The following is a 25,503-nucleotide window of genomic DNA, read 5'->3' on the forward strand; positions in this document are numbered from 1 at the left end:
CAGTGTCTGAGACTGCGTTTACCCAGCAACCTGTCTGCATTGCAGGGTGCTGATTTCACCTTGTTTTCCAAGTCTGGGGTAAATGTCAGAAACCGTACACTGTAGCTCTGAACTGAAAGTGTTTGCCTGGGTACACAACAGGCTTTTAAAAAGAGAGCAAGAGCAAGGGATACTGATGAATTCTGGGATATCTGCTAAATGGAGTAATTCTGGGAATAGCATTAGGTAAGATGGGGGCCAGAATTTGGCTTGATGGTTACCATAAATATGGGGTAGGCGGTTAATTATGCAAGTTTGATAACATATAGTGAGAAATCTCATAAGGTTTTAAGGTGGAAATTCTTCCAAAAAAATTGGTATGAGCTAAAATAATATAAAATTCAGTTCTCTGATGTTCTCTGCAATCTGTTGCACCCTATCCTATCTTAGTTTTCCTCTCGGTTGCTGTTGCTGCTCTGGAAGAGATATAGTCAGATATTTGAGAAGCAGCAAAACTAAGAGAAGAAGCCTTTGAGTGGATGAAAACTGAAAGAATTATGGATGTTGTAAATCAGAAACAAAAACAGAAGTTGCTGGAAAAGCTCAGCAGATCTGGCAGCATCTGTGAAGAGAAATCAAAGTTAACATTTTGGGTTCAGTGACCCTTCCTCAGAATTGATGGTAGCTAGGAAAATGTTGCTTTATATTCAGAAGATAGGGTATGGGGAAGTGGAAAGGAATAAATGATGTGTACAGATAGAGCCCAAAGAGAGAGAGAAGAAAGTTGGACAGACAAAGGAGTTGAAAACAATCTGGCTGGGAGTTTTAATAGCTGTTATTGGAGACTGTTAGTGGATAACAATTGGCAGTGTCTAATGGCAAACAATGTGATAATAAGGACAGGTGTGTGTGGTAGAGGACTAGGACATGTCGGAGTTCAGGCCCTAAAATTATTGAATTCAATATTGTGTCTGGGGGACTGCAGGGGCCCCAAGCAGAAATTGAGGTGGTGTTCTTCCAGATTGCACTGAGCTTCAGCGGTGCAATGTAGCAAGCCTAAGGAGAAAGTGAGGACTGCAGATGCTAGAGATCAGAGTAATCGACTTGGAGAAAGTGAGGATAGTACAAAGATGTTGGCCAGGGAACAGGGTGGTGTGTTAAGGTGGCAGGCAACTGGAATCTGAGGGTCTTTTTTGCAGGCAGATCATGAATGTTCTACGTAGCAATTACCCAGTCTATGCATTGTATCCCCATTGTAGAGGAGAGTGCATTGTTAGCAGCAAATGCAGTAGCCTAGATTGTATGAAGTGCAGATAAAGTGCTACTTCACCTGGGAAGGTGTATTTGGGCCCTTGCATACTGAGGAGGTAGGAGGTAAATGGGCAGCTATTACCATTTTGCAGTTGCAGTCACAATATACTGAAACTGTGCAGATGGCTCAAACTGAAAGCTTACCAAAGGCTGTAAATGCACAGATTATTGAAATATGAAAGGAACTGGCTGAACAAATCCTCCATAACATAAATCAATTCAAGAAAGATGTTGCTGATGTCACACTAAAGACATTTCTAATTATTGGTGTTGCTTGGTTATTCTGGAGCAGTGGGTGGATATGATGTATGGTTGGGGAAGAGACTGTTTATAATGTATTTGTAGTACTAGGTGTGGGTTTGAGATGAATCTATGTATGATGTTGGTAGAAAAGTGATGATAACAATATGTGTATGTGATGTAGGGAGTGAGCGGCTGACAAGAATGTATTTATGGTGTTGGGGGAGAGGGGCTGATCAACTGTTGGTTTTGGATGGGAGAGGTTGACCATGTTATATGTCGAGTGCTGGGGGAGTAGAGGCTGATTACAATGTACATATGCTGTTAGGGGTGAGGGACTGATTACAACGTATATGTTGTGTTAGTGGGGAAGGGCTAATTACAATGGCCTGAATCTTATAAAATTTGGCTGTCAGTTGTATTCCAAGAAGGTTTCTCTCCAGAAGACCAAGGAAGTGTTGCAATCATCCAAAACTTGCTTCATCAACTACCTACCATTAAGTAGGCATTGCTAATGTCTGATGTTAGCCTGATTTTACCACTTGTCGTAGCCATAAAAACTCATCACTGCTGCGACCTTTGGTGATGGCACCATCTTTAAAAGATTCTGTGCACTGGACAAGCTCTATCAGTTGCACAGTTCATGATGTTTGCCTTATATATGACAAAGGCTAATTGCCACCCTGCTGTGCGGACAGTGACTTTGAGATCCTGGTGGATTGGATGATGCAGAGGAGGTCTGTTCTCTTCTCCCAGAAATGGCAATGCAACCAGACCTTGCCAGCCTTGTCTAATGTTACCACCAGTATAGTTGTCTCAAGGAATGCTCACTAGTGTAGAAAGAATGTTACCAGGCTCATAGTGCCCATCTATTCTTGGTTACCTCACATTCACCCTATAACTTTTGCTGCACCAACCTCATCAAACATCATACTCTACCACTCTCAGTGCTGCATGCAATATCATTTCTCACTTGCTCTAACGCATCTAATTCTCCCTCACTATTAATCCTGCATGGCCTCTAGGTGATGTGGTGCCTGACTTCTAGCTCCTCACTCTCTACAAGAAGAGGATTCTGACCCTGACAACCCTGAGGGACTGGCTGACTATGCCCACCCTCTGATATCAGAGGCTGCCATTGAGTTACTGTGCTGGGTCCCTGTCCAAAGGGGGCCACCCTTAACTTGACACTTGACTGAGGAGTACTGCCCTTTGAATTGAGAGGTGGCTATTTGGTTGGAACACATGCATTGTATTTACCTGTAAGCTGCTGACACATGATCCGGGTGTGAGGTTGGCATAGAATAGTGCAGCATACAATATGATTAACCTCTTGACTGATTACTACAGATAACGGTGTTAAGTTGCCTGGCTTTATGTCTGTGCTCGGCAGCAAGGCAAGACAAAGATACTGAAGTTCTGAAGAATGGTCACTGTACTCACAACATTAATACTGCTTTCTCTTCACAAATGCCTCCAGACCTGCTGAACTTTTCCAGCAATTTCTATTTTTGTTTGTTTCAGTTCTCCAGTGTCCACTGTTCTTTGTTTTATTTATGTCAAAAGTACTGTGAGCCTGGTCACTTTGGCTTAGGGGGCAAAGCATGAAAAGGCAAGTAAAGGCATGGCATGGATGCTGTGACCATCAAGATGGGCTGAAAATGAGTGAGCACTCAAGGAATAAGCAAGTAGTCTGAGATGTAACCTGTAACTTTCTGTGAACTGGGTAGTGCTTGTTGAAGCGTGCAGAGTGTCCTTGCAGCACTTTGCAATGATAGCTACTAGTGTGCCCAAAAGTGTAAGTGGTTTGAATATGTTTCATTAAGGTGCAGAGAGGTTGGTACGTTTTAGATGCCAGAGTCCATGGAAATGGAGTGAATGCATCCTTTGCTCATGGAGCATCCTCTGAGATGTTGATGCTGGATGTCCAAGATAGAGACAGGAGAAGCAAAGCTACAAAGTGCTTTCACCAGGTTCTACTCTGACTTCTATATTGGAAATTCTCAGCATCTGCTTGCTAGGCAGCAGGTAGTAGATTAGCAACCTGCATTGTAACAAGGTGAGATAAGACAATAATGAATGAGATAATGAAAATATGTTTGTTAATAGGCCTATCACTTCTTTTGAGTGAGAATCTCATCTTGACATCCAGGACTGTGACTTGTTGCTCCCAACTTTGAGAAAGGCCTCATTAAACTTCTCAAGCAATGCTCCCAAAGTTTTCATTTTTGCCCATGCCATTTACAGCTTAATATCATTCTACCCAATATGTTTGTAGTTACATGAAGCTAAAGAAATATGTTTGTTTTATATTTTAGATGAGGTCATGCTTAGAATTAAATTAATTCATGATTGGTTGTCAGGTTTTCAATTGGATACTCCTCTCTAGATTCATAATTTCGTAAGTTTGACTCATTCAAAATCAACTGCATTACTTCACATTATTACATGATCCCAGTTTAGAAAGAGTAAAATATTGAAAGTGAAACTATTCAATAGCATTGTATGTTTTCAGTCTTTGGCATTTGAGCCATCAAACTGCTGTCATTGGAGAGAGACAACCAGTAGTGCTTTACTGTGAGGGTCACCACATTTCAGGCAAGGGCAGAGATTGAGAAAGCGAGTCCTTCATGATAACCTCAACCAGTGCAGGAATTTGAACCCATGCTGAATAATGCCCTACTCTCCATTACCAGGAAACTTATCCTGTGAAACCTCATGAGACGCCTTTTCCCAAACTCTGAGGAAATCTTCATAAAAGCCAATATGACTTCCAATCAAACCTATGGACATGGTCTTCACTACTTGACAATTTCAAGAGAAATCCCAGGAACAATACCAACCATTCCACATGGACTTCATTGATCTGACTGAAGCTTTTTACTCAGTCAGTTGGGAAGTCTTTTTTGCCTTGTGATGTAGATGTTGCTGGCTGGACAGCATTTATTGCCTGTCCCTAGCTGCCCAGCTGTGGTAAGCTATCTTCTTGAACTGCTGCAGTCCATGTGTTGAGCATCCTGTCTGCAATGCCCTTTGGGAGAGAATTTTAGGATTTTGCCCCAGAGACAATGAAGGAATGGCGACATATTTTCAGATGAGTGGCTTGGAGGGGAAGTTGCAGATGGTGATGTGCTTATGTATCTGCTGCCCTTGTCCTTCTAGGTGGAAGTGGTTGTGGGTTTAGAAGGTGCTGTATAAGGTATTTGGTGAATTTCTGCAGTGCATCTCGTAGATAGTACACACTGCTGCAACTGAATATCAAAGTGGATGTTTGTGGATGTGGTGCCAATCAAGTCGGCTGCTTTGTCCTGAATCATGTCAAGCTTCTTAACTGTTATTGGAGCTGCACTCATCCAGGCAAGTGGGGAGTATACCATCACACTTCTAACTTGTGCCTTGCAGATGATGGATAGGCTTTGAGAAATCAAGAAATGAGTTATTCACCGCAGTATTCATTGGGTCTGACCTGCTCTTGTAGCCACTGTGTTTATGTGGTGAGTCCAGTTGAATTTTTGGTCAATGATAATCATAGGAGTAGAGGATTCGGTGATGGTAACACCATTAAATGTGAAAGGGTGGTGGTTAGACTGTTGTTTATTGGAGATGGCCATTATCTGGCATTTTTGTGGAATGAATGTTACTTTCCACTGGTCAGTCCAAGCCTGGATATTGTCCAGATCTTGTTGCATTTGAACACGGATTGCTTCAGTATCTGAGGAGTTGTGAATGGTATTGAACCTTATGCAATCATCGGCAAACATCCCTACTTCTGACCTTATGATGGAGGCAAGGTCATTGATGAAATAACTGAAGATGGTTGGGCACAGACACTACCCTGAGGAATTCCTGCAGAGATGTCATGAAGCTAAAATGACTGACCTCCAACAACCACAGCCATCTTCCTATGTGCCAGGTATGACTCTACCCACTGAAGTTGCCCCCGATGCCCATTGATTGCTCAGGCTCCTTAGTGCCACACATGGTTGAATGTAGCCTCGATGTCTAGGGCTGTCATTCTTGTCTATCCTCTCAAATTCAGCTCTTTTGTTCAAACCATGTTCAAACCAAGCTGTATTGAGGTGAAGAGCTGGGTGGCCCTGGCGGAACCCAAACTGGGCATCACTCAACAGATTATTGCTGAGTAGGTGATTGCTTGATAGCACTGTTGATCATACTTTCCATCACTTTACCGATGATCGAGAGTAGACTGATGGGGCGGTATTTGGCCGGGTTGGATTTGAACTGCATTTTGTGTACAGGATACACTTGAGCAATTTTCCTTATTGTTGGGTAGATGGCAGTGTTGTAACTGTACTGGAACAGCTTAGTTTGGGGAGCAGCAAGTTCTGTTACATATGTCTTCAGTACTATTGCTGGACTGTTAAGAGGGCCCATAGCCTTTGCAGATTCAGTGACTCCAACTATTTCTTGATATCATGTGGAGTGAATCAAATTGGCTGAAGACTGGTAACTGTGATAATGGGGGACCATTGGAGGAAGCCAAGATGGATCATCCACTCAGCACTTCTGGCTGAAGATTGCTGTAAATGCTTCAGCCTTAGCTTTTGCACCGATGTGCTGGACTCCACCATCATTGGGGATATTTGTGAATCCTTCTCCTTAATTGTCCCCCACCATTCACAACTGGATGTAGCAGGACTGCAGAGCTTAGATCTGATGCATTGGGTGTGGAATTACTTAGCTCTGTCCATCACTTGTTGCTTAGCTGTTGGTACACAAGTCATTTTGTTAGGTGTCCTCACCTGAGTGAGCCTTCATTTTTAGGTATACCTCGTGCTGTTCCTGGCATGCCCTCCTGCAGTCTCCATTAAACCAGGGTCAATCTCCAGGTATGAAAGTGCTATGGTAGACTCTTCCAAAGGCTAGCTGTCAGTGAAATTCATCAACATCATCCATCTCCTCTACAGAAGACATCAGCAATGGTCTTCACTGATGATAATGACAGAATCCTTTGAGGTCAAGACAGGAGCCAACCAGAGATGTGTCATCACTCTCATTGTTCTCTCCATCTTCATCTCCACCACTTTTCTTTTTATCAAGAGCAAACATCCCAGTCATATGGACATTGTCTGCAGAATGGATAGAAGGTCTTTCACCCTTAACTGGTTCAAATCCAAGAAGAAAAAGACACTGACATTTCTTGTGGCATTTTAGCATGTGGACAACAATGTCATCTCTGCTGTCTCAGAACAGAATGTTGAAACCTCTCTTAATGCCTTTATAGAAGCATGCCGAAGAACTGATCTCAGCCTTATCCTCAAGAAGGCTCAAATCCTTTTAGCAACTTCTCTTAGGTCAGGTTTTTTCTATTAAGATCAATGTGAAAATCCTCCCAAATGTGGAACGTTTCCCTTATCTGGGAAGTTACCTCTCATCTAAGGCTGGCATCGCAACCAATCTGTGAGTAACACCTTTGGATGCCTAAGGATGAGAGTTTTCACCGACTGCAACATCCATGCTGATACCAAGATCCTTGAGTATAAGGCAGTCATCCTTCTGAGTCTTTTATACGTCTCTAAAACTTGGACTATATATAGATGCCACCTCAACACCCTTACAAAATACTATCAAAGATGCTCGAGACAGATTCTCCATATCAGCTGGGAGATCAAGCATGCTAACATCAGTGTTCTGAAGCAACCAATAGCACCCGTATTGAGATCATGATCATTTGAAACCAACTCCACTGAACTGACAAAGTGCTTAGGATGCCTGAGTTCCAACTGCCAAAGCAAATCTTCTTCGCTCAGCTCAAGAGAAGTACTCAAATGGGAAGAGGACAAAGGAAGCATTTCAAAGACTTCCTGAAGACTTCTCTCAAGAAGTGCAATATAGATGTCAACACATGGGAGGACTTCGTTCAAAAGAAACCAACTTGGAGAAATTCAGGACTTATACACTTAATGAAAAGGTCCGAGGGAGTGTTGCTGAACAAAGAGACCTTGGAGTGCAGGTTCATAGCTCCTTGAAAGTGGAGTCGCACGTAGATAGGATAGTGAAGAAGGTGTTTGGTATGCTTTCTTTTATTGGTCAGAGTATTGAGTACAGGAGTTGGGAGGTCATGTTGCGGCTGTACAGGACATTGGTTAGGCCACTGTTGGAATATTGCGTGCAATTCTGGTCTCCTTCCTATCGGAAAGATGTTGTGAAACCTGAAAGGGTTCAGAAAAGATTTACAGAGATGTTGCCAGGGTTGGAGGATTTGAGCTAAAGGGAGATGCTGAACAGGCTGGGGCTGTTTTCTCTGGAGCGTCGGAGGCTGAGGGGCGACCTTATAGAGGTTTACAAAATTATGAGGGGCACAGATAGGATAAATAGACAAAGTCTTTTCCCTGGCATCAGGGAGTCTAGAACTAGAGGGCATAGGTTTAGGGTGAGAGGGGAAAGACGTAAAAGAGACCTACAGGGCAACTTTTTCACACAGAGGGTGGTATGTGTATGGAATGAGCTGCCAGAGGATGTGGTGGAGGCTGGTACTATTGTAACATTTAAGAGGCATTTGGATGGGTAAATGAATAGGAAGAGTTTGGAGGGATATGGGCTGGGTGCTGGCAGGTGGGACTAGATTGGGTTGGGATATCTGGTTGGCATGGACAGGTTGGACTTGTGGGTCTGTTTCCGTGCTGTACATCTCTATGATTCTGTGTACGGATGCAATTCTTCAAGAACAACTTTCAGCAAAAAGAAGTACGGTAAAGGAACTGGACAAAAGAATGCCAATAATCTCAAGGCCAAGGACCAATTCCACCTCCTAGAAAAACCTGCCAAATGTGTAGTCCAAGTTGCAGCTCCAAGATCAGGTTCAACAGCCACACAAGGACCCACAGAACCCATGACCAAAGACACAGAATTTCTTAGGTAGACATTCATGCTCATTAGTGAGTTAATGCCGATGATTTGTGCTACTTTTTCTATCTAAAGAAGAAAACTGTAAAAAAGTTCGACACAAATGTAAAAGACAATGTTACTACATGATTGTATTTCCAATACAAGAATTGGTGAGAATGAAAATGTAGCTCCTGAAGACAAAAATATTGCCACTGACAATCAAAAAGTGTTGCATGAGAAAGACTCACAAAGTGCCATCAAAGAAAAACTTTGATCCCTGATCAGGATTCTTGGTGGAGGTTTGTAACCCAAACCAAACCTACAACCTTTGATAACTACTTCCTGAAATTGGAAAGCCCCAAGAATGGAGTTGGGAATCTCAGAATAGGGGCCTGCCAACTGCTTTGATGGGACTCCTGAGTCATCCTAGCTCCATAAAAGTTCAGGCCATAATACCTAATTCTGCTTTTAATCAATAGTGCAGCCAAGAAGTTGTACTGGAGTCTGCCAATGGTCTTGGAAATCCCAATCCAATTTTCTCAAAGAATTTTATAGTGTCTAATGAATTATTTCATGCCCTGTCTGAAAACTGGTTGCTGAAAGCAAGATAGACAATGACATGCTCAGCGTGTTAATAGAAAAGCCATGATGGCTGTCCTCAGATTGTATTGTCTGAACTGCAGTAAAATGTCGGTATGGGGTAAATTCCAAGACTTTTTAAATGATCTTGGTTTAATATGACTATTTATTAGTGTGGTTTAATATGACTATTTATTTATTAGTTTAAATAAATAAGTGTAATGTTCTCAATTACTCACTATTAATGTGAACTAAATGTGTATATCAATGCAAGAATGACAAGTAATATTCAGTCCATTCAGATAAACAATACAATGAGCTACTCACAGTCATCTAAGCTGCCATTTGCCAATAATTTTATCCACATCATTAAAGCTGATTAGTTAAATTCGCACTAATATATGCTTTGCAAAAACAACTATTGTACGACCAATTGTTTTTACTACACTCATATGGTATGTCAACTGGGCAACATCACAACCATAATTTATGATGTTCTCTGAATCATTTAGTGATAAACTTTAAGTGGGATTTTTAAGGAATTATTAGTTTTTCACCTATATTTTGTTTTACTACTTACTACAGGACAAAGACTACTGTGTTATCACAGTACCTCATCTCATCCCAGAATTCCCTTTGCTAAAGGACTTTGTCCGTGTTGTGCCCTACAACAAGACTACGTTATATCATGAGCTATATGTCACTCATCGCAAAGGCTTGTTAAAGTAAGGACCCTTCAAAAACCAGTTTACTGTGCTTTCTTACTTTCTGAATAAATAGGAAAATGTACCACTTGGTGTGCTGTTAAATCATAGTCCACAGGTTGTTACATGTGTGATTATTAGTGGATGTTGATCTCAAACAGGCCATCAGTTCACACACTAAAACTGGCCTCAAAATTTTGAAATAGGGAGATTAAAAAGAAGTTGGAGGTCTTGACTCTTATAAATGACCCCTGTTGGAAAATACACAGATTCAGAAGTTAGCTGATGCTAGGTTTGGCTTGCAGTAATGTCCTTTGCAGTTAGAAAGCTTGTCTGCACTCACCATCTCAGCAGAGGAATGAAAGATCACCTCTTGACTGGGGTGTCAGCCAACTGCCTGTGCACAAGGAACTGCATCCTAACTCGAGGCTGGTGTTTTCAAGATGTAAGGTGAGAACATTAGAACAAAAATATCATTTTGAAGAATGGTGAAATTTTGGTTTGAAAATTAGCAGATTAGCTTGTGGTGCATTGAATTAATGTTGTGGTGTGGTAGAAGATAACTTGAATTTCAAACTTTTACAAGTTGAGTTTATGATATCTGTAAAGCAATTAAGGGAACCAGTGTATCTGGGTCCCTGAAACCTGGTCTTATGGTTTATTCATGTGGCTTATGCGGAATATTGAGAGTCTGTGGCCACCACCCTCCTCACGCTTTCATCTCTAGATCTGGAAATTGTAAGTACAATGACATGAAAATGTTTTATTCAATGGAAAGTTTAAACCACTTAACACATTAGAGAAAAATGTTCTGATAAATTAATGTATAATCGGGAAACTATGGATAATTGATGTATCAAAGAAATTATATTTTTAGCAACATGGAGTTTTTTTACAATCAATCACGGAATCTGTACAGTGCAAATAGAGGATGTTCCAACCATCAAGTCTGCACTGACCCTCCGAAAAGCATCCCCAAATCCACCCTATCTCTACATTTACCATGGCTAACCCACTCAGCCTGCACATCCCTGAACACTATCAGACAATCTAGCATGGTCAATCCACTTTGCCAGCAGATTTTTGAATTGTGGGAGGAAGCTGAAGCACCTGGCAGAAAGCCACACAAAACTGGGGAGAATGTGCAATCTTCACACAAACAGTTACTCACGGCTGGAATTGAACCCAGATCCCTAGTGCTGGAAGGCAGCAGTGCCAACCACAGAGCCAACATGCTGTCCCTTTTCAACTGTTTTCAATCTTTCCTGCCTCTCCCAAATGCTGCATTGATTTATATTACAGTGCCATTACATCATTTGTTCAATTTCCACAATTTTTCTTGAAGCTACATAGACTTGCGATAAGTCTGATTGCAGGAAACTTGCAAATAAATTTGTGTTAAGTGGAGCTTCAAGATAGTCAAAGCCCCTATATAGCTTGCTTTGCCTGTGGATGTCCTCTATGTCAAAAAATAAACAAATGAAAACAATTATTATGTGAAAATGTCTGTTTTTCAATTTGTTCAGACTTGCAATAACATGGGCTTGTACAGTAAAAGGCACTGAAAAATACTGCGAGTTAGCTCAAGGAAATCTTAGTTTTTTTTCGGCTTAACATTTTTTCTTCAGATGAGCCTGCCGTGTTTTGAATGCAGTCAAGCATATTTTTCATGTTTTTGTGCTGCTGTATTAAATTCTGGAGCATCTCTACAGTCTTTATGGCTTTACCTATAGAAATGGGTGAATGAGTGGGTGGGCATTTGACAGATTCTCCACAGCCATCAATGTGTTAATCATCCTTTTCTTCCATGACACATTTTGTCTACTTCGCTGATCCACACCCTAAAAGTGCTGGTGGTCATCCAGGTAATTGTCCTAACATTCACAAAGCATCATGACTTAGAGTCATAGAGACATACAGCACAGAAACAGACTTTCACTACAACCATTCCATGCCAACCATAATCCCAAATTAAACTAGTCCTATCTGCCTACCCATATCCCTCCAAACATTTCTTATTCATGTACTTATCCAAATGTCTTTTAAACATTGTAACTGTACCCAGATCCACTATTTCCTTTGGAAGTTTATTGCACACACAAACCATTCTCTGTGTAAAAAGGTGGCTCCTCATGTCTCTTTTAAATCCTTCTCTCACCTTAAAGATATACTCACTAGTCTTGAAATTTCCTCACCCTATGGAAAAGAGACCTGACATTCACATGTAAACCACTCATGCCTTTATAGATCCCAATAAGGTCACCCCCTCAAACCAAAATTTCATCATTCTTCAAAATGATATTTTTGTTCTAATGTTCTCTATATTCCAGAGAAACAAGTCCCAGTTTATCCAGCCTCTCCTTATACCTCAAACCCCCATTCCCAGCAACATCCTTATAAATCTCTTCTGAAACCTCTCCAGCTGAATAATATCTTTCCTGTAACAGAGTGACCTGAACATGGACACAGGACCTCAGAAGAGGCCTCATCAACATCCTGTATAATCTCAACATGACATCCTAATTCCTATACTCAAAGGTCTGAGCAATGATGGCAAGTTTACTAAATCTCACGCTCTCACTTTTTAGATTAGAATCAATCTAAACATCAGGTCATAGACAGAGAACACAGGGGGCTAAGACCTTCAACATATTGTCTAGCTATCACCACTGTTAACAGCTAACCCGAGAATGCAACTTTAAAAAAAAGTTTTGTGATTTACACATGAAAGAAGTGAAATTATCACTGTATTCTAACAGATGAAAGGCTTAACAGACAATCAATTTTTCAATGTACACTTTCAGTTACATCACACTGCAAATTTTTGCTATAAATTCTGTGTTACAATCGAGCCCTCCACTATCACCTGATGAAGGAGCGTCGCTCCGAAAGCTAGTGTGTTTCCAATTAAACCTGTTGGACTATAACCTGGTATTGTGTGATTTTTAAGCTTACTAAATGCCTTCTTAATCACCCTATCTATTTGTGATGTAAGCTTCAAAGGATTATGTACCTGAACCCCTGAACCCCTCGGTCTCTCTCTGTTCTACAACACTATCTAAGGCCCTATTTTTAATTTTATAAATCCTGCCCTTGTTTGTTTTATCAAAATCAACATCTTGTGTTTATCCAAATTAAACTCCATCTGTCACTCTTCAGCTCATTGTCCCAATTGATCAAGATGTTTTGTGATCGGAAATAACCTTCTTCATTGTTCATTATACCACCAACTTGGTGTCATCTGCAAACTGATTAATCATGCCTTCTTTTTAGTCATATAAATAATTTATATAAATGGTGATCAAAAGTAAACCCAGTGCCTGGTCACAGGCCTCCAGTCCGATAAACAACCCTCCACCATCAGTCTGTCTCCTGCCATTAAATAAATTTTATATCCAGTTGGCAAGCTCACTCTAAATCCCATGTGATCTAACTACTAATTACTCTACCATGTAGAATCTCATCAAAGGCTTTACTGAAGTTCAAGTAAATAAAGTCTACCATTCTGCCCTCATCAGTCTTCTTGGTTACTTCCTCAAAAAAAATCAATCAAGTTGGTAAGGCATGATTTCTCTTGCACAAAACTATGCTGACTATCCCCTATCATTCCTTGGTTCTCCAAATGCATATAAATCCCACCTTTTAGAATCACTTCCAACAATGTACCCACTACCGAAGTCTGACTTACAGGTCTATAGTTCTCAGGTTTCTCCTTATATCCGTTTTTAAACGAAAGCACAGCATCAGCCACTCTCTATGCTTTTGGCACCTCACCTGATTTATAGATGATACAAATATCTCTGCAAGGGGCCCCAGAATTTCCTCCCCAACTTCCCACAACGTCCTGGGATATATCAGGTCTTTATATTTTCTAAGACTTCCAGCAGTTCCTCTTCTGTAATGTGAACTGTTTTCAAAACACCCTTGATTTCTTTAGCCTCCACTTCTTTCTCAATAGTAAAAGCTGACGTGAAATATTCATTTAATATCTCTCCCATTTCCTGAAGTTCAACACAAAGATGGCCTCTTTGATCTTTAATGGGTCTTTCTCTCTCTCTCTCTCTCTCTCTCTCTCTCTGGTTGATGCTTGCTCTTGATTTACTTGTATTCTTCAGGTTATCCTTAACCTCATTACCCAAGGCTATCTCTTTTCCTCTCTTTGCCTTCCTGATCTCCCTCTTAAGAATGCCCCTACACTCTTTTTATTGTTCAAGAGGTTCATTTGACCCCAATTTCTATATCTAAATATGATTATTCTATATTCGTGACTTCTTGGGCTCTACTATCAGAAGAAGCAGCACTGGTCAGTTCTGGAAAAGTACCAGAGAGCTGGAAAACAGACACCTTCGGTCCAACTCGTCCACGCTGACCAGATATCCTGTACTGAACTAGTTCCATTTACCAGTGATTGCCCCATATCCCTCTGAACCCTTCCTATTTAGGTACTCGCCTCCATCACTTCCTCTGGCAGCTCATTCCACTCACTGCAGAATTGCCAGCGTCTGACCTACTTTAAAAGCCATGATGTTTATATAGCTAGTCCTATTGGAGATTGTTGTCTCATACTTGGAGTCATAGAGACATAGATATATACAGCATAGAAACAGCATCTCGTCCAGATCAACCAGCTATCCTAAGTTAATTTAGTGCCATTTGCCAGCATTTGGCCCATATCCCTGTAAACCCTTTCTATTCATATACCCATCCAGATGCCTTTCAAATGTTGTAATTGTACCAGCCTCCAGCACTTCTTCTGACAGCTCATTCTATACACACACCACCCTCTGTGTAAAAAAGTTACCCCTCAGATCCCTTTTAAATCTTTCCTCTCTCACTTTAAATATATGCCCTCTAGTTTTGAACTCCTCTACCTTTGAAAAAATTCCTTGGCTATTCATCCTATCTCCGCACCTTGTGATTTTATAAACCTCGATAAGGTCACACCACAGCCTCTGATGCTCCAGGGGAAAAGAGTCCCAACCAATCCATGGAGCAGGACAGCCGACATCAAGAAATTCCTGATGAAGGGCTTCTGCCCAAAACATCAATTTTCCTGCTCCTCGGATGCTGCCTGACCTGCTGTGCTTTTCGAGCACCACACTAATCTTGATTCTGATCTCCAGCATCTGCAGTCCTCACTTTCGCCTCCCAACCAATCCAGCGTCTCCTTAGAATGCAAACTCGGCAACATCTATACCCTCTCAAGTTTAACAACATCCGTCCCAGAGCAGGGTGACCAGAATTGTATGCAGTATTCTAGAAGTGACCTCACCAATGCCTTGTACAGCCGCAACATGATATCTCAAATGTCTTCTCAAGCTATTGCAGGACAAAAATAAAACATTAAAGCCATAAGAGAAAGAGGTGACAGCTAAAAAAATTAATTGATCCAATTAATGTGTAAGTGGTAGGGTAAAGTAACATGTTTGTCTTGTATCTTAATCAACAAATACTTAGAAATTGTAAATTTTTTGTTCCCCAGATCCTTTGTGGTACGACTTGCCACACAAAATGACACTGCAGGAATTGAAAGACTTGTAAAAGACCTTCATCTGGAGTTCAGTATTTTAAATACCTTGCATATATATAATCAGTCTCGCAGAGACTCAGTGAGTATTTGATTAGTTTGGCTTATGTTGTTGAGTTCCCTGTAAATTGTTTAATATATTAAGCAAGACAATTTGATATGTTTATCTGGTATGACAAGGAAGGAAGCTCTTGAGTTTATGCAATTGAGTGTGACTGTAATGAAGAATGGTGAAGATTGTATCTCCTTTCCATTCTACAAGGTTCTGAACTGGAGGATGAACATGATAAACATTGAGCTTTTCAGATGATTCTGGGGAGGACCAGAACATAATGCAACCAATGCACTGGGGGTAATTTACATTGCTAATCAAGATGCCCATGTTATTGCAAGGTTCACTTAGATTTCATTAGTTCATCAGTTCACCCATCACGCAAACAAAACACATTACCCCAGTCCAACACCCAAATTCATAAGTAATTTCCCCTTTTATGTGCCCCCATCTCTATTGCCTAAAACAAACTAATCCTACAAACAATCAGATATTTCTTTTCAAACATCAAAGCACCAGTTTAGTAGACAGGAGATCCTAGGTTCAGTTCCCAGTAGGCACCTGCTTGGTGCATATGTGTTTATGGGCAGCACGGTGGCTTAGTAGTTAGTGCTGCTGCCTCACCACACCAGGATCCCAGGTTTGGTTCCAGCCTCAGTCGACTGATTGTGTGGAGTTTGCACGTTCTCCCCGTGTCTGCGTAGGTTTCCTCCGGGTGCTCTGGTTTCCTCCCACAGTTCCAAAGCTGTGCAGGCTAGGTGAATTTGCCATGCTAAATTGCCTGTAGTGTTAGGTGCATTAGTCAGAGGGAAATGGGTCTGGGTGGGTTACTCTTCGGAGGGTCAGTGTGGACTGGTTGGGCCGAAGGGTCTGTTTCCATACTGTAGGGAATCTAATTTAATCAATTTATGTCTTGCCATCCTTCATATGTAAAAAGGATGACTTGCCAACCAACAACTAAAATAACAGGACAGAAAGTTGTGCAAATAAGTGTTACTTACATGGTTGAAAACTGAATTTTACCAATTGAAATGCTTAGGCAATTAAAAGTCATAACTCATCCTCTTCTTAGCATTTCTAATTGGTGTAACCGCCTGTGACTTCCACAGAGGTGGAAATAGGTTGTTCAAACCTCAGCTCTGATTGCTGTGATGCTTGTGGCCAAAATCCCTGGATTTTGCAGCTCTTGAAAACAGCTATTTGCACCCCTGGGAGAATTGCAGGGCAATTTTGACCACTGGGACATAAGACAACATGTCGGGTACCGCGGACATGGCAGCATTCCAAGGTGGAATTGCTCAGTCCAGTCCTCAGTTCCATGTTTCCTTCTGCCATCATTACTTTCTTATTCTACCCACTCATCTGGGCTAGCAATGAATTGATGCAACTTGGTGTCAAAGAACAGTTTCAATAACCAGTTTTAAGTTGGAACTAACAGAGCAGAATTGTACTAGTCCATTGAAAAGACTGAAAGATATAAAGAATTGTAATATGATGGTGATAGTAACTGGGAGTTGCACCATGACTAGATATTACCTAAGGTCTCCAGGTTAGTGGAATGAGATCATGCTGGAAAGTCACGGGAGGTAATTAAACCTTGTGAATTGGGCAGATGATGTAATGTTCGAGGGGAAAGTGAGGACTGCAGATGCTGGAGATCAGAGCTGAAAATGTGTTCCTGAAGAAGGGCTCTTGCCCGAAACGTCGATTCTCCTGCTCCTTGGATGCTGCCTGACCTGCTGCGCTTTTCCAGCAACACATTTTCAGCAGATGATGTAATGATACCTACCAGGTCCTCTAATTTAAAAATAGGCTACCATGAACAATGTGGTTTAAAAGCATTGTCAGCTAAAACAAAGCAGTGGTGCAGGATGTCAATATAAGCTGCAGTAGCCAATATTGAAAAAGTGTGGATTGGCATGGAGCTTCAATTGAGCAAGCGGTGGAAGTAATAATCAAATAAACTTGCCTAGCACAGCAAGGACACATAACTTGGATGCGTTTCAGAGTTAGCAATATGGGAGAAGTGAACACTGGGTGAGCTTTTTACTATGAATTTTATTTACTTAGGCTTCAAGAGCATCAGAGAAGAAAATAGCTTCAGCTCCAGGCCTTGGGCAGCAACAACCAAAGGGGCACCAGGATCATGATCCTTGAAGGAGAGGATGATATGTGCACAAAGGGGCACCTAAAATCCATTTGTTTCCGAGCATTGTTGCCTTCTAACTTTTTCAGGATTTACCAACAGAAGTTTACCTTCCTGAGTTTCATTGTCACCAAAGGGATAATTGCCTTTATTAGTCGAGGCAAATAGTTTAAGAGCAAAGATATTATGCTGGAACTGTAGAAAATGTTGTTTCGGCAATGGCTAGAATATTGTGTGTAGATGTGGAATCCACGTTATAGGAGTGAAGTGATTGCATTAGAGAGTGTGCAGAGGAGATTTACCAGGATGTTGCCTGGGCTAGAGAGTTTTAGCTGTGAAGAGAAATTGGGTAAACAGAGGAGATTGATGGGAGGACATGATTGAGATACATAAAACTGTGAGGGGCACAGACAGGGCTGACAGGAAGGAAACTGTTCAGTTTTGTGGAGAGATCATTGATCAGGGGGCCTGTTGATTTAAGATAAGGGGTAGGAGATTTAGAGGGCAGGTGAGGAAAATCTTTTTCACTCAGATGCTGGTGGTAATCTGGAACTCACTACCTGTAAGACTGGTAGAAGCAAATAGCCTCAAAATATTTAAGAAGTATTTAGATAAAGGCTTAGGGATGGGTGTATGAATAAGAAGGTTTAGAGGGGTATGGGCCAAATGCTGGCAAATGAGATAATGTCCGATTGAGATGTCTGATTGGCATGGACAAGTTGGACTGAACGGTCTGTTTCCATTCTATATGACTCTATGTGTACCAGCCACATAAGGTTACAGGCCAAGTGCTGAAAGATAGGATTAGTTGTTGGCTAGTTGTTTTTAACTGGTGCAGACTAAATGGGCTGAAGGGCCTTTTTCTGTGCTGTAGCCTTCTATGACTTTACTGAGTTGCTTTGCAATACCCATCCCAGGCTTCCTTTTATCAAATTGGCTGGCATCTTTCTGGGGCAGGACTTTTTTTTTGGGAATGAGTGATCAAATTCTTACCTCTAACTGACTACTGCTTCCCAACAAAATCACACTTACTTTTTCAGTGGTGGGGTGGTAGAGCCTGCCATCTGAATAATTCTGCTCATTATGTTCCATGCCAAGTTTCATTTCCATCTTTCTTTGTGAAGGTTTACTCAACAGCATCGGTATTTCACTAGAAACTACTTATGTAGTTTCAATGTTTATATACTAGCTTCCACAAGATACTTTACATGGAATTAGCTCTTTCATGAGTATCCTCAATGGGTTGTCATCACTAGTATTTTTGTGTTCCTTAAACTTGTGTTGATGATTAATAAGTCAAAATAACGTTTGATAAATTTATATCACATACTGCTGAAGTAGATGCAGACATGTCTGCTTAGAATCCCTACAGTATGGAAGTAGGCCATACTGTAGTCCACACTGACCATCTGAACAGCATTCCACCTAGACCCATCCCTCTATCCCATGTTTCCCATGGCTAATCCACCTAATCTGCACATCAATGTGAGGAAATACACATAGAAATAGGGAGAATGTGCAAGCCCCAAACGGTCATCTGAGGCTAGAACTGAACCCAGGTCCCCGGTGTTGTGTGGTAACAATGCTAACCACTGAGCCACAGTGCCCTCTTCTTACAAGCAATTTTCTAGATAAGTCGTTTCAATGTCTCTGTTTCCTCCATCTGCACATGATAATTAGCCACATGATACTTACATTATTATATCTGAAGCATTTACTAACGTTCCTTTAGTTTTTCTGGAACATAGTCCCATTGTTATTTTTCCGATTTCTTTTTCTGCAGACATAACTGTGTTTGCTGCATACGGTCTCATCACTATTCTGCTTGCTTTTGATCCTTCCATTACATTGATGCATATCTAATATATGGACTGTTCTGAATCATGATAATCATTGAGTACTGTATTATTTGAGCACAGCAAAATGCCGCATTTGTTCCATGAAGGTTGAAAGGACTGATGGTTCCCAAAGAACTCTTTTAAGGCAGCAGATATCTGGTTCAATAATACCTTTCTCAGCGAAGTGAATGATAGTTTGGACTTGTCTGTCCATATGAGGAATTCTAGCATAATCTGGAAACCTTAATCGCTAATGCTTTTCATCAAGTCAATATTGTCAATATTGTGCATATTTTATTTAAAGTTCATACTTTGGATATATGAACTCATCGTCCATTTTCCAAAAGACTTAAATTCTGGCCAAGTCTCAAAGGTATTTAATAGTCATCTTTCATGTAGTTCTTAATCCAGGAAGTGTATTAGAGATTCCAGACATTGGAATTCTTCTCAGGAAATGCCTTTCTTCTCATTTTTCTTTGCTTAATGAGCAAAGGCACCAATTACATATCTTATTTTTTCATTGGTTCATATACCAACCTCTTTCATGAGTCATTTTGTTCAAATTCCAACACATGAAAAATAATTATACCATGACAACTTCCATTTACTTTCTGCCAGTTTCAACAATGGCTACTAAGATTTTGTTTTATGTCGAAAAGAAGTAAAAAGTTCTAACCTTTGCCGTTAGGCATCCATCCCCTATTCTCCAATTAGAACTCATGTAGCCAGGTGGTGAAGGACAGTGCAGCTAATCTTTACATTTACAAGTTTCATATTTATATAGTAGCACATTGTAATCAACAACCCTTCTTTCATCCTGCTCCTACACTTGAGCCTCAATGAATAGTCATCATCCAATTATAAATAGAACTCAAATAATATGCCAATAACATCAATAAAGTTTCAGTATCTGAGTTGATGCATCATCTGCATGAACTGGTGACACGGCAGCACAGTGGTTAGCACTGCTGCCTCACAGCATCAGAGACCCGGGTTCAATTCCTGCCTCAGGCAACTGTCTGTGTCTGTGTGGATTTCCTCCGGGTGCTCCGGTTTCCTCCCACAGTCCAAAAATGTGCAGATTAGGTGAATTGGCCATGCTAAATTGCCCGTAGTGTAGGTGAAGGGGTAAATGTAGGGGAATGGGTCTGCGTGGGTTGCTCTGCGGAGGGCCGGTGTGGACTTGTTGGGTCGAAGGGCCTGTTTCCACACGAAAAGTAACCTAATCTTAAAAACCCTGTGTGATGCATCCTCAGTGTTGATGACTTCCTTGGAAGACCAACAGTCATTCTTCAGCCTACGTCCTGTAACACACTTGAGATGAAGTGGGAGTTTACAGATATTATTATTTGATCCTCCTTCCTTATTTCTCTCTTTGTTATCCTCTGTTTGTTTTGTAATCTTCCCAATCTTCTCATTTTCCAGTTCTCTTGGCCATTTTATAGGCTCTCTCTTTTTCTTTGATAAATTTCCTGATTTCCTTTGTCAGCCATGGCTGACTATCCACCCCCAGATAATCCTTCTTTTCTTTGGGATGAGCCTGTGTGCTGTGTCCTCAATTAAACCCAGAAACTCCTGCCATTGTTGCTGTACTGTCTTCCCCTCTAGGCTCTGCTTCCAATCGATTTTCATCAGTTAAACCAAAGAAGATTTGAATTGATATAGGAGCAGAGAGACCTCATGGTTCAAGTGCATAATTTTCTGAAGATGGTCAGATGAATTGAAATGGTTGTTAAGTATGCTACAGAGCCCTTTGGTTTATTAATAGAGGTGTAGATTTTAGAAATGCAAGGACATGATGCGAAACCTGTACAAATCGAAGATTACATTTTTAGTACTGTGTTCGGTCTCAGCACATTATTTAAGGAAGGATGTTAAAGCCTTGGAAAGAGTTCAAAGGAAATTTAGTAGAATGAAACTAGGAAGGAGGAATTTTGGATACAAAGAAAGATTAGATAAAGTGGGCTTATCCTCCTTGGAGCAGAGACAATTAAGAGGTTATCGTATTGAGATGTTCAAAATTAAGAACAATGTTGATAAGATAAAGAAGGATATTACTTGGTATGTCAGTAACTAGGGGTCACAATATTAAGATTGTCAGAAAGAGAACCAGAAGTGAGGTGAGGAGAAATTTCTTTACTCAAAGAGTTGTTAGGATTGGGAATGCGCTGCCTAGAAGAGTATTGAAGGTGGATTCCATACGAGATTTCAAGAGTGCTGGTTATTGAAAGTGATTAACTTAGAGATAGGGCTGGAGGATGGAACTAGCTGGGTAGCTCTTTCAAGCAGCCAGTACAGACACAAAACAGATTACTGGAGAAGCATATCAGGTCTGGTCACATCTGTGCAGAGAAATCAGAATTAATGTTTCGGGTCCAGTGATCCTTCCTTAGACCAGCACAGACACAATGGGCTGAATGGTCTCCTGAACTATAAATTTCTATGATTATACAACCTATGTTTCCCAAGAAACAACTTTTATTCAATCTATCACAAAGAATTGTGCTGGCCCCAGTGTTTGGATTTGTGATACAAAAGTCTACTATGTTTTCAGTTTACTTACAGAGTGATTTACTTACAGATGTTAGCCATTCTCCATTTTATTTTTACTAGGATGGAACTCCAATTCAGGCAATTGTTGCTGAGGTTCTACAAGAAATTGTGGGAATTGCTATCATCAGGAATGAAGAGGTATCAATTAATTTATTACTTTATACAAATTTTGCTCGAAACACTTATTACCTGATTTTTAATAAAAAACTTTCTAATGGGGTTCTTATGGTGCAGTGGGAGTATCCCTACCTCTGAGCCAGGAGGCCTGGGTTCAAGTCCCATCTACCCCAGAGATGTCTGAAGAGGTTGATTAGAAAATATCTCTTTCAACTATCCAATGTCTTTTTTTAAACAGCACAGGGGTATTGTTCCTACCTCTGGGCCAGGAGACCTGGGTTCAAGTCGTGTCTACTCCAGAGGTGTGTAATAACATCTCTGAACAAACTGATTACAGAAATAAATCCAACATTTAGTCACTTAGGAATCAAAGTACATGTAATTATCAAAAAAACTAAACTGTCCGACATGCAATTTTTAACCCACTGCCATTCTTAATTGGATTCAATTTGAATTATTTTACTCCTTATCCTGACTTCCCTATTACATGATGGGACATAGAGCTGACACAAATGTTTCGAAATCCAGTGGGTATCATAATATTTATGGAAAGTTACCATTTCGGCATAATCAGGACATATATTGAAGGAAACCCAACCATTATTGCACTACTAATAATCATGGAAGTACATGGGTGCAAATATATTGACAATGTCCAAATTCATTTCAATGAATTGACTTTGGATTATGGAAATGACAGGCCAATGTATAAACTAAATAAAAACCGAAAGAACTGTGGATACTGTAAATCAGAAACAAAAGCAGAAATTGCTGGAAAAGCATCAACAAGTCTGGCAGCATCTGTGAAGAGAAATCAGAGTTAACTTTTTGGATTGAGTGACCTTTCCTCAGAACTCTTCACAGATACTGCCAGATCTGAGCTTTTCCAGCAATTTCTGTTGTTGTTGTCAATGTTTAAACTAATGTGGCATGCATTTTGCATGCATGACTTGCAATATTTTATATTAGCCGTTGTTTCAAAAGCCTGAGTACACAATTTAAAGTTGACTTCAGCTGATTTTAACATTTTGGGATGGCTACGAGGCTATGGTAGATGATCTGGGATCTAGGAGACAGTGAGGACTCCAGATGCTTGAGATAAGAGTTGAAACGTGTGGTGCTGGTCAGGTGGCATCCACGGAACAGGAGAGTCAGCCCTTCCAGTTTCCATTCCGTTGACATTAGGGGAATGGAAAATCAAGTGGGATCGACAACTGAGAGTGAACTCCTACTGCCAGTTTTCCACCAGTTTAACATCAATCCTATGCATAAGCATTATTAAAATTTTCACGTGCTACCTCAAATATATTGTTGTATGGTACATATCAGGAAGATGTTAGTAAATGTGCAGAATGGGGATATAATTGACAATGTATTACACAAGCAATAAATATGAATAATAACTGCAAAATTTGAATCATAGCAAAATTTTACGAATAGCTTATCAAATTCCAATGGCAGGTCAATTAGGTATTAGAAAAATACAGGCTTATAGTGTACATGGTAGCATTTTGGAATGGTTAGAAGATTAGCTGGCTAACAGGAAGCAGAAAGTAAATATAAATACGTCTTTTTTCTGTGGTGTGCTATGGAGATCAATGCTGGATGTTAACGGTTTACAATTTATATAAATGATTTAGATGAAGGATCAGAAGAAGAAGGTATGATTGCAAAATTTGCTGACAACACAGGATAGATAGGAAAATAGATTGTGAAGGGCACATAAGAAGGTTATGTAAAGATATTGATAGGTTTATTGATTGGGAAAATATGTGGCCAATGGAAATGGGAAACTGTTCATTTTGGCCTGAAAAATGAAAAGTATATTAACTGGTAAAAGATTGCAGAGTTCTAAGATGCAAAGGGATCTGTGTACATGCACAATATATGTCACCATATTTGAGGAAGGATATAAACACTTTGTAGATAGTTCAGAGAAGGTTTATTTGACCTGAAATGAGGGCTTGTCTTATGAGGACAGGTTGTAGCGGCTAGATTAGCATCCACTGGAGTTTAAAAGAGTGAGAGCAAGAAAATTGAAACACAGAGGATCTTAAAGAGTCTTGACAGGATGGACATGGAAAGAATAGTTCCTCTTATGGAAAAATCTGGAATTAGGGGTCACTATTGAAAAATCATGGATTGCCTATTTAGACAAAGTAATGTGTTTTTCTCTCAGAAGATTGTGAGCCTTTGGACCCCTCTTCCTGAAAAGGTGATTGACGCAAAGTCCTTGAATATTTTTAAGGCAGAGATAGGACAGGGCCCTCAAGTATTTTGAGTTTAGTTTAGAATCAGGTTTCAATTCAGAAGAACAGTTCCATACTCATAGAAGGCCAGGTTAGGTTTTGCAGTGTCTAAGCTATAAACATTTGTGCAGAAGTTTCAACCTGTCAGAGCTGAAAAAATGTTTAAGTTCAGGACTGGAAAAAGTCTGTATACAACTAGCTCAGGAGGAATCAAAACTGAAAAGAGTTAGATTAGGAGCAGTATTTCACTGGGATTCAGTATCTTGGAAGGATATTCATGGGAAAAGGTTGAATTTTATTTTTTCACTTTGCTGTTTGTGTTAAGATCGCAGTTCTTAGTTGCCCTATTAGAGCAAAGATATTATTAAACTGGAGAGGGTTCAGAAAAAAATTACCAGGATGTTGCTAGGAGGGCTTGAGTTATAAAATAGGCTTTTTTCACTGGAGCACAGGAGGTTGAGGGGTGACCTTACTGAGGTTTATAGAATCATGACAGACATAGATAAGATGAATAACAAAGGTTTCCCGAAAGTGGGGGAGTTCAAAGCTAGGGGGCATATTTTTAAGGTGAGAGGAGAAAGATTTAAAAACGACATTCTTACACAGAGAGTGGTTTGTGCGTAGAATGAACTGCCAGAGGAAGTGGCGGATGTGGGAACAATTACAGCATTGAAAAGACATTTGCTCAAGTACATGAATAGAAAAGGTTTGGAGGGATATGGGCCAAATGCAGGTGGTGGGACTAGTTTACTTTGGGAACATGGTCAGCCAGGATGAATTTGACCGATGGGTCTCTTTCTATGCTGTATGACTATCACATACAGGTAGCTCTTCTGTAACGTGATGGTTGCATTATTGTGCAACCTCGCATTATAGAAAAATCGCACTTTAGAAACAGCGCTTAAAGTGTTGGCGATGTAGCCGCGTTACAGCCAACACACGTTTTAAAAGTTTGCTCTTTAGAAACAGGGTTCCCAATTTGTCAATCGCATTACAGCAAATTCGCATTAATGAAACGCGCATTACAGCAGAGTGACCTGTGTATTTAATATATAAAACTTCATTTGGATGCTTTTGTTAAAGAACATTGACAACCTGTTATGAATATGTTGAGTGTCTAACCACCACAATAACCAACTGCAAAATTAAATTTACAATCTATCAAGCCAAGTTTTCCTCTACAATTTGATTTGTCCAGCGTTATCATCGCCTGAGATCATAACAAGATGTACAGAAGGTTTCCAAGGATAATGTCAAAATTACTAAGATAAATTGATTGCACTTGGGTTCTTCTTTCTCCAAAATTGATGGCTGAGAGGTGACCAAGTAGTGGTCTCTAAAACCAAGAAAGGTTTTGAT

General features: G+C 40.4%; 1 protein-coding gene across 1 annotated transcript in view; it reads left to right on the top strand.

The window, feature by feature from the left end:
- cfap61 (cilia and flagella associated protein 61) overlaps positions 1 to 25,503 on the top strand; it is a 250,290-nt gene that overhangs the window by 86,552 nt on the left and 138,235 nt on the right. Inside the window, exons 12-14 of the mRNA XM_072581649.1 lie at positions 9,544 to 9,683; positions 15,145 to 15,271; positions 21,839 to 21,916. Of these exons, the coding sequence (XP_072437750.1) occupies positions 9,544 to 9,683; positions 15,145 to 15,271; positions 21,839 to 21,916 (345 nt within the window). The remainder of the gene's footprint in view (positions 1 to 9,543; positions 9,684 to 15,144; positions 15,272 to 21,838; positions 21,917 to 25,503) is intronic.

The sequence above is a fragment of the Chiloscyllium punctatum genome, chromosome 11, assembly GCF_047496795.1.
Source record: "Chiloscyllium punctatum isolate Juve2018m chromosome 11, sChiPun1.3, whole genome shotgun sequence".
In the NCBI taxonomy this organism is placed as follows: Eukaryota; Metazoa; Chordata; class Chondrichthyes; order Orectolobiformes; family Hemiscylliidae; genus Chiloscyllium; species Chiloscyllium punctatum.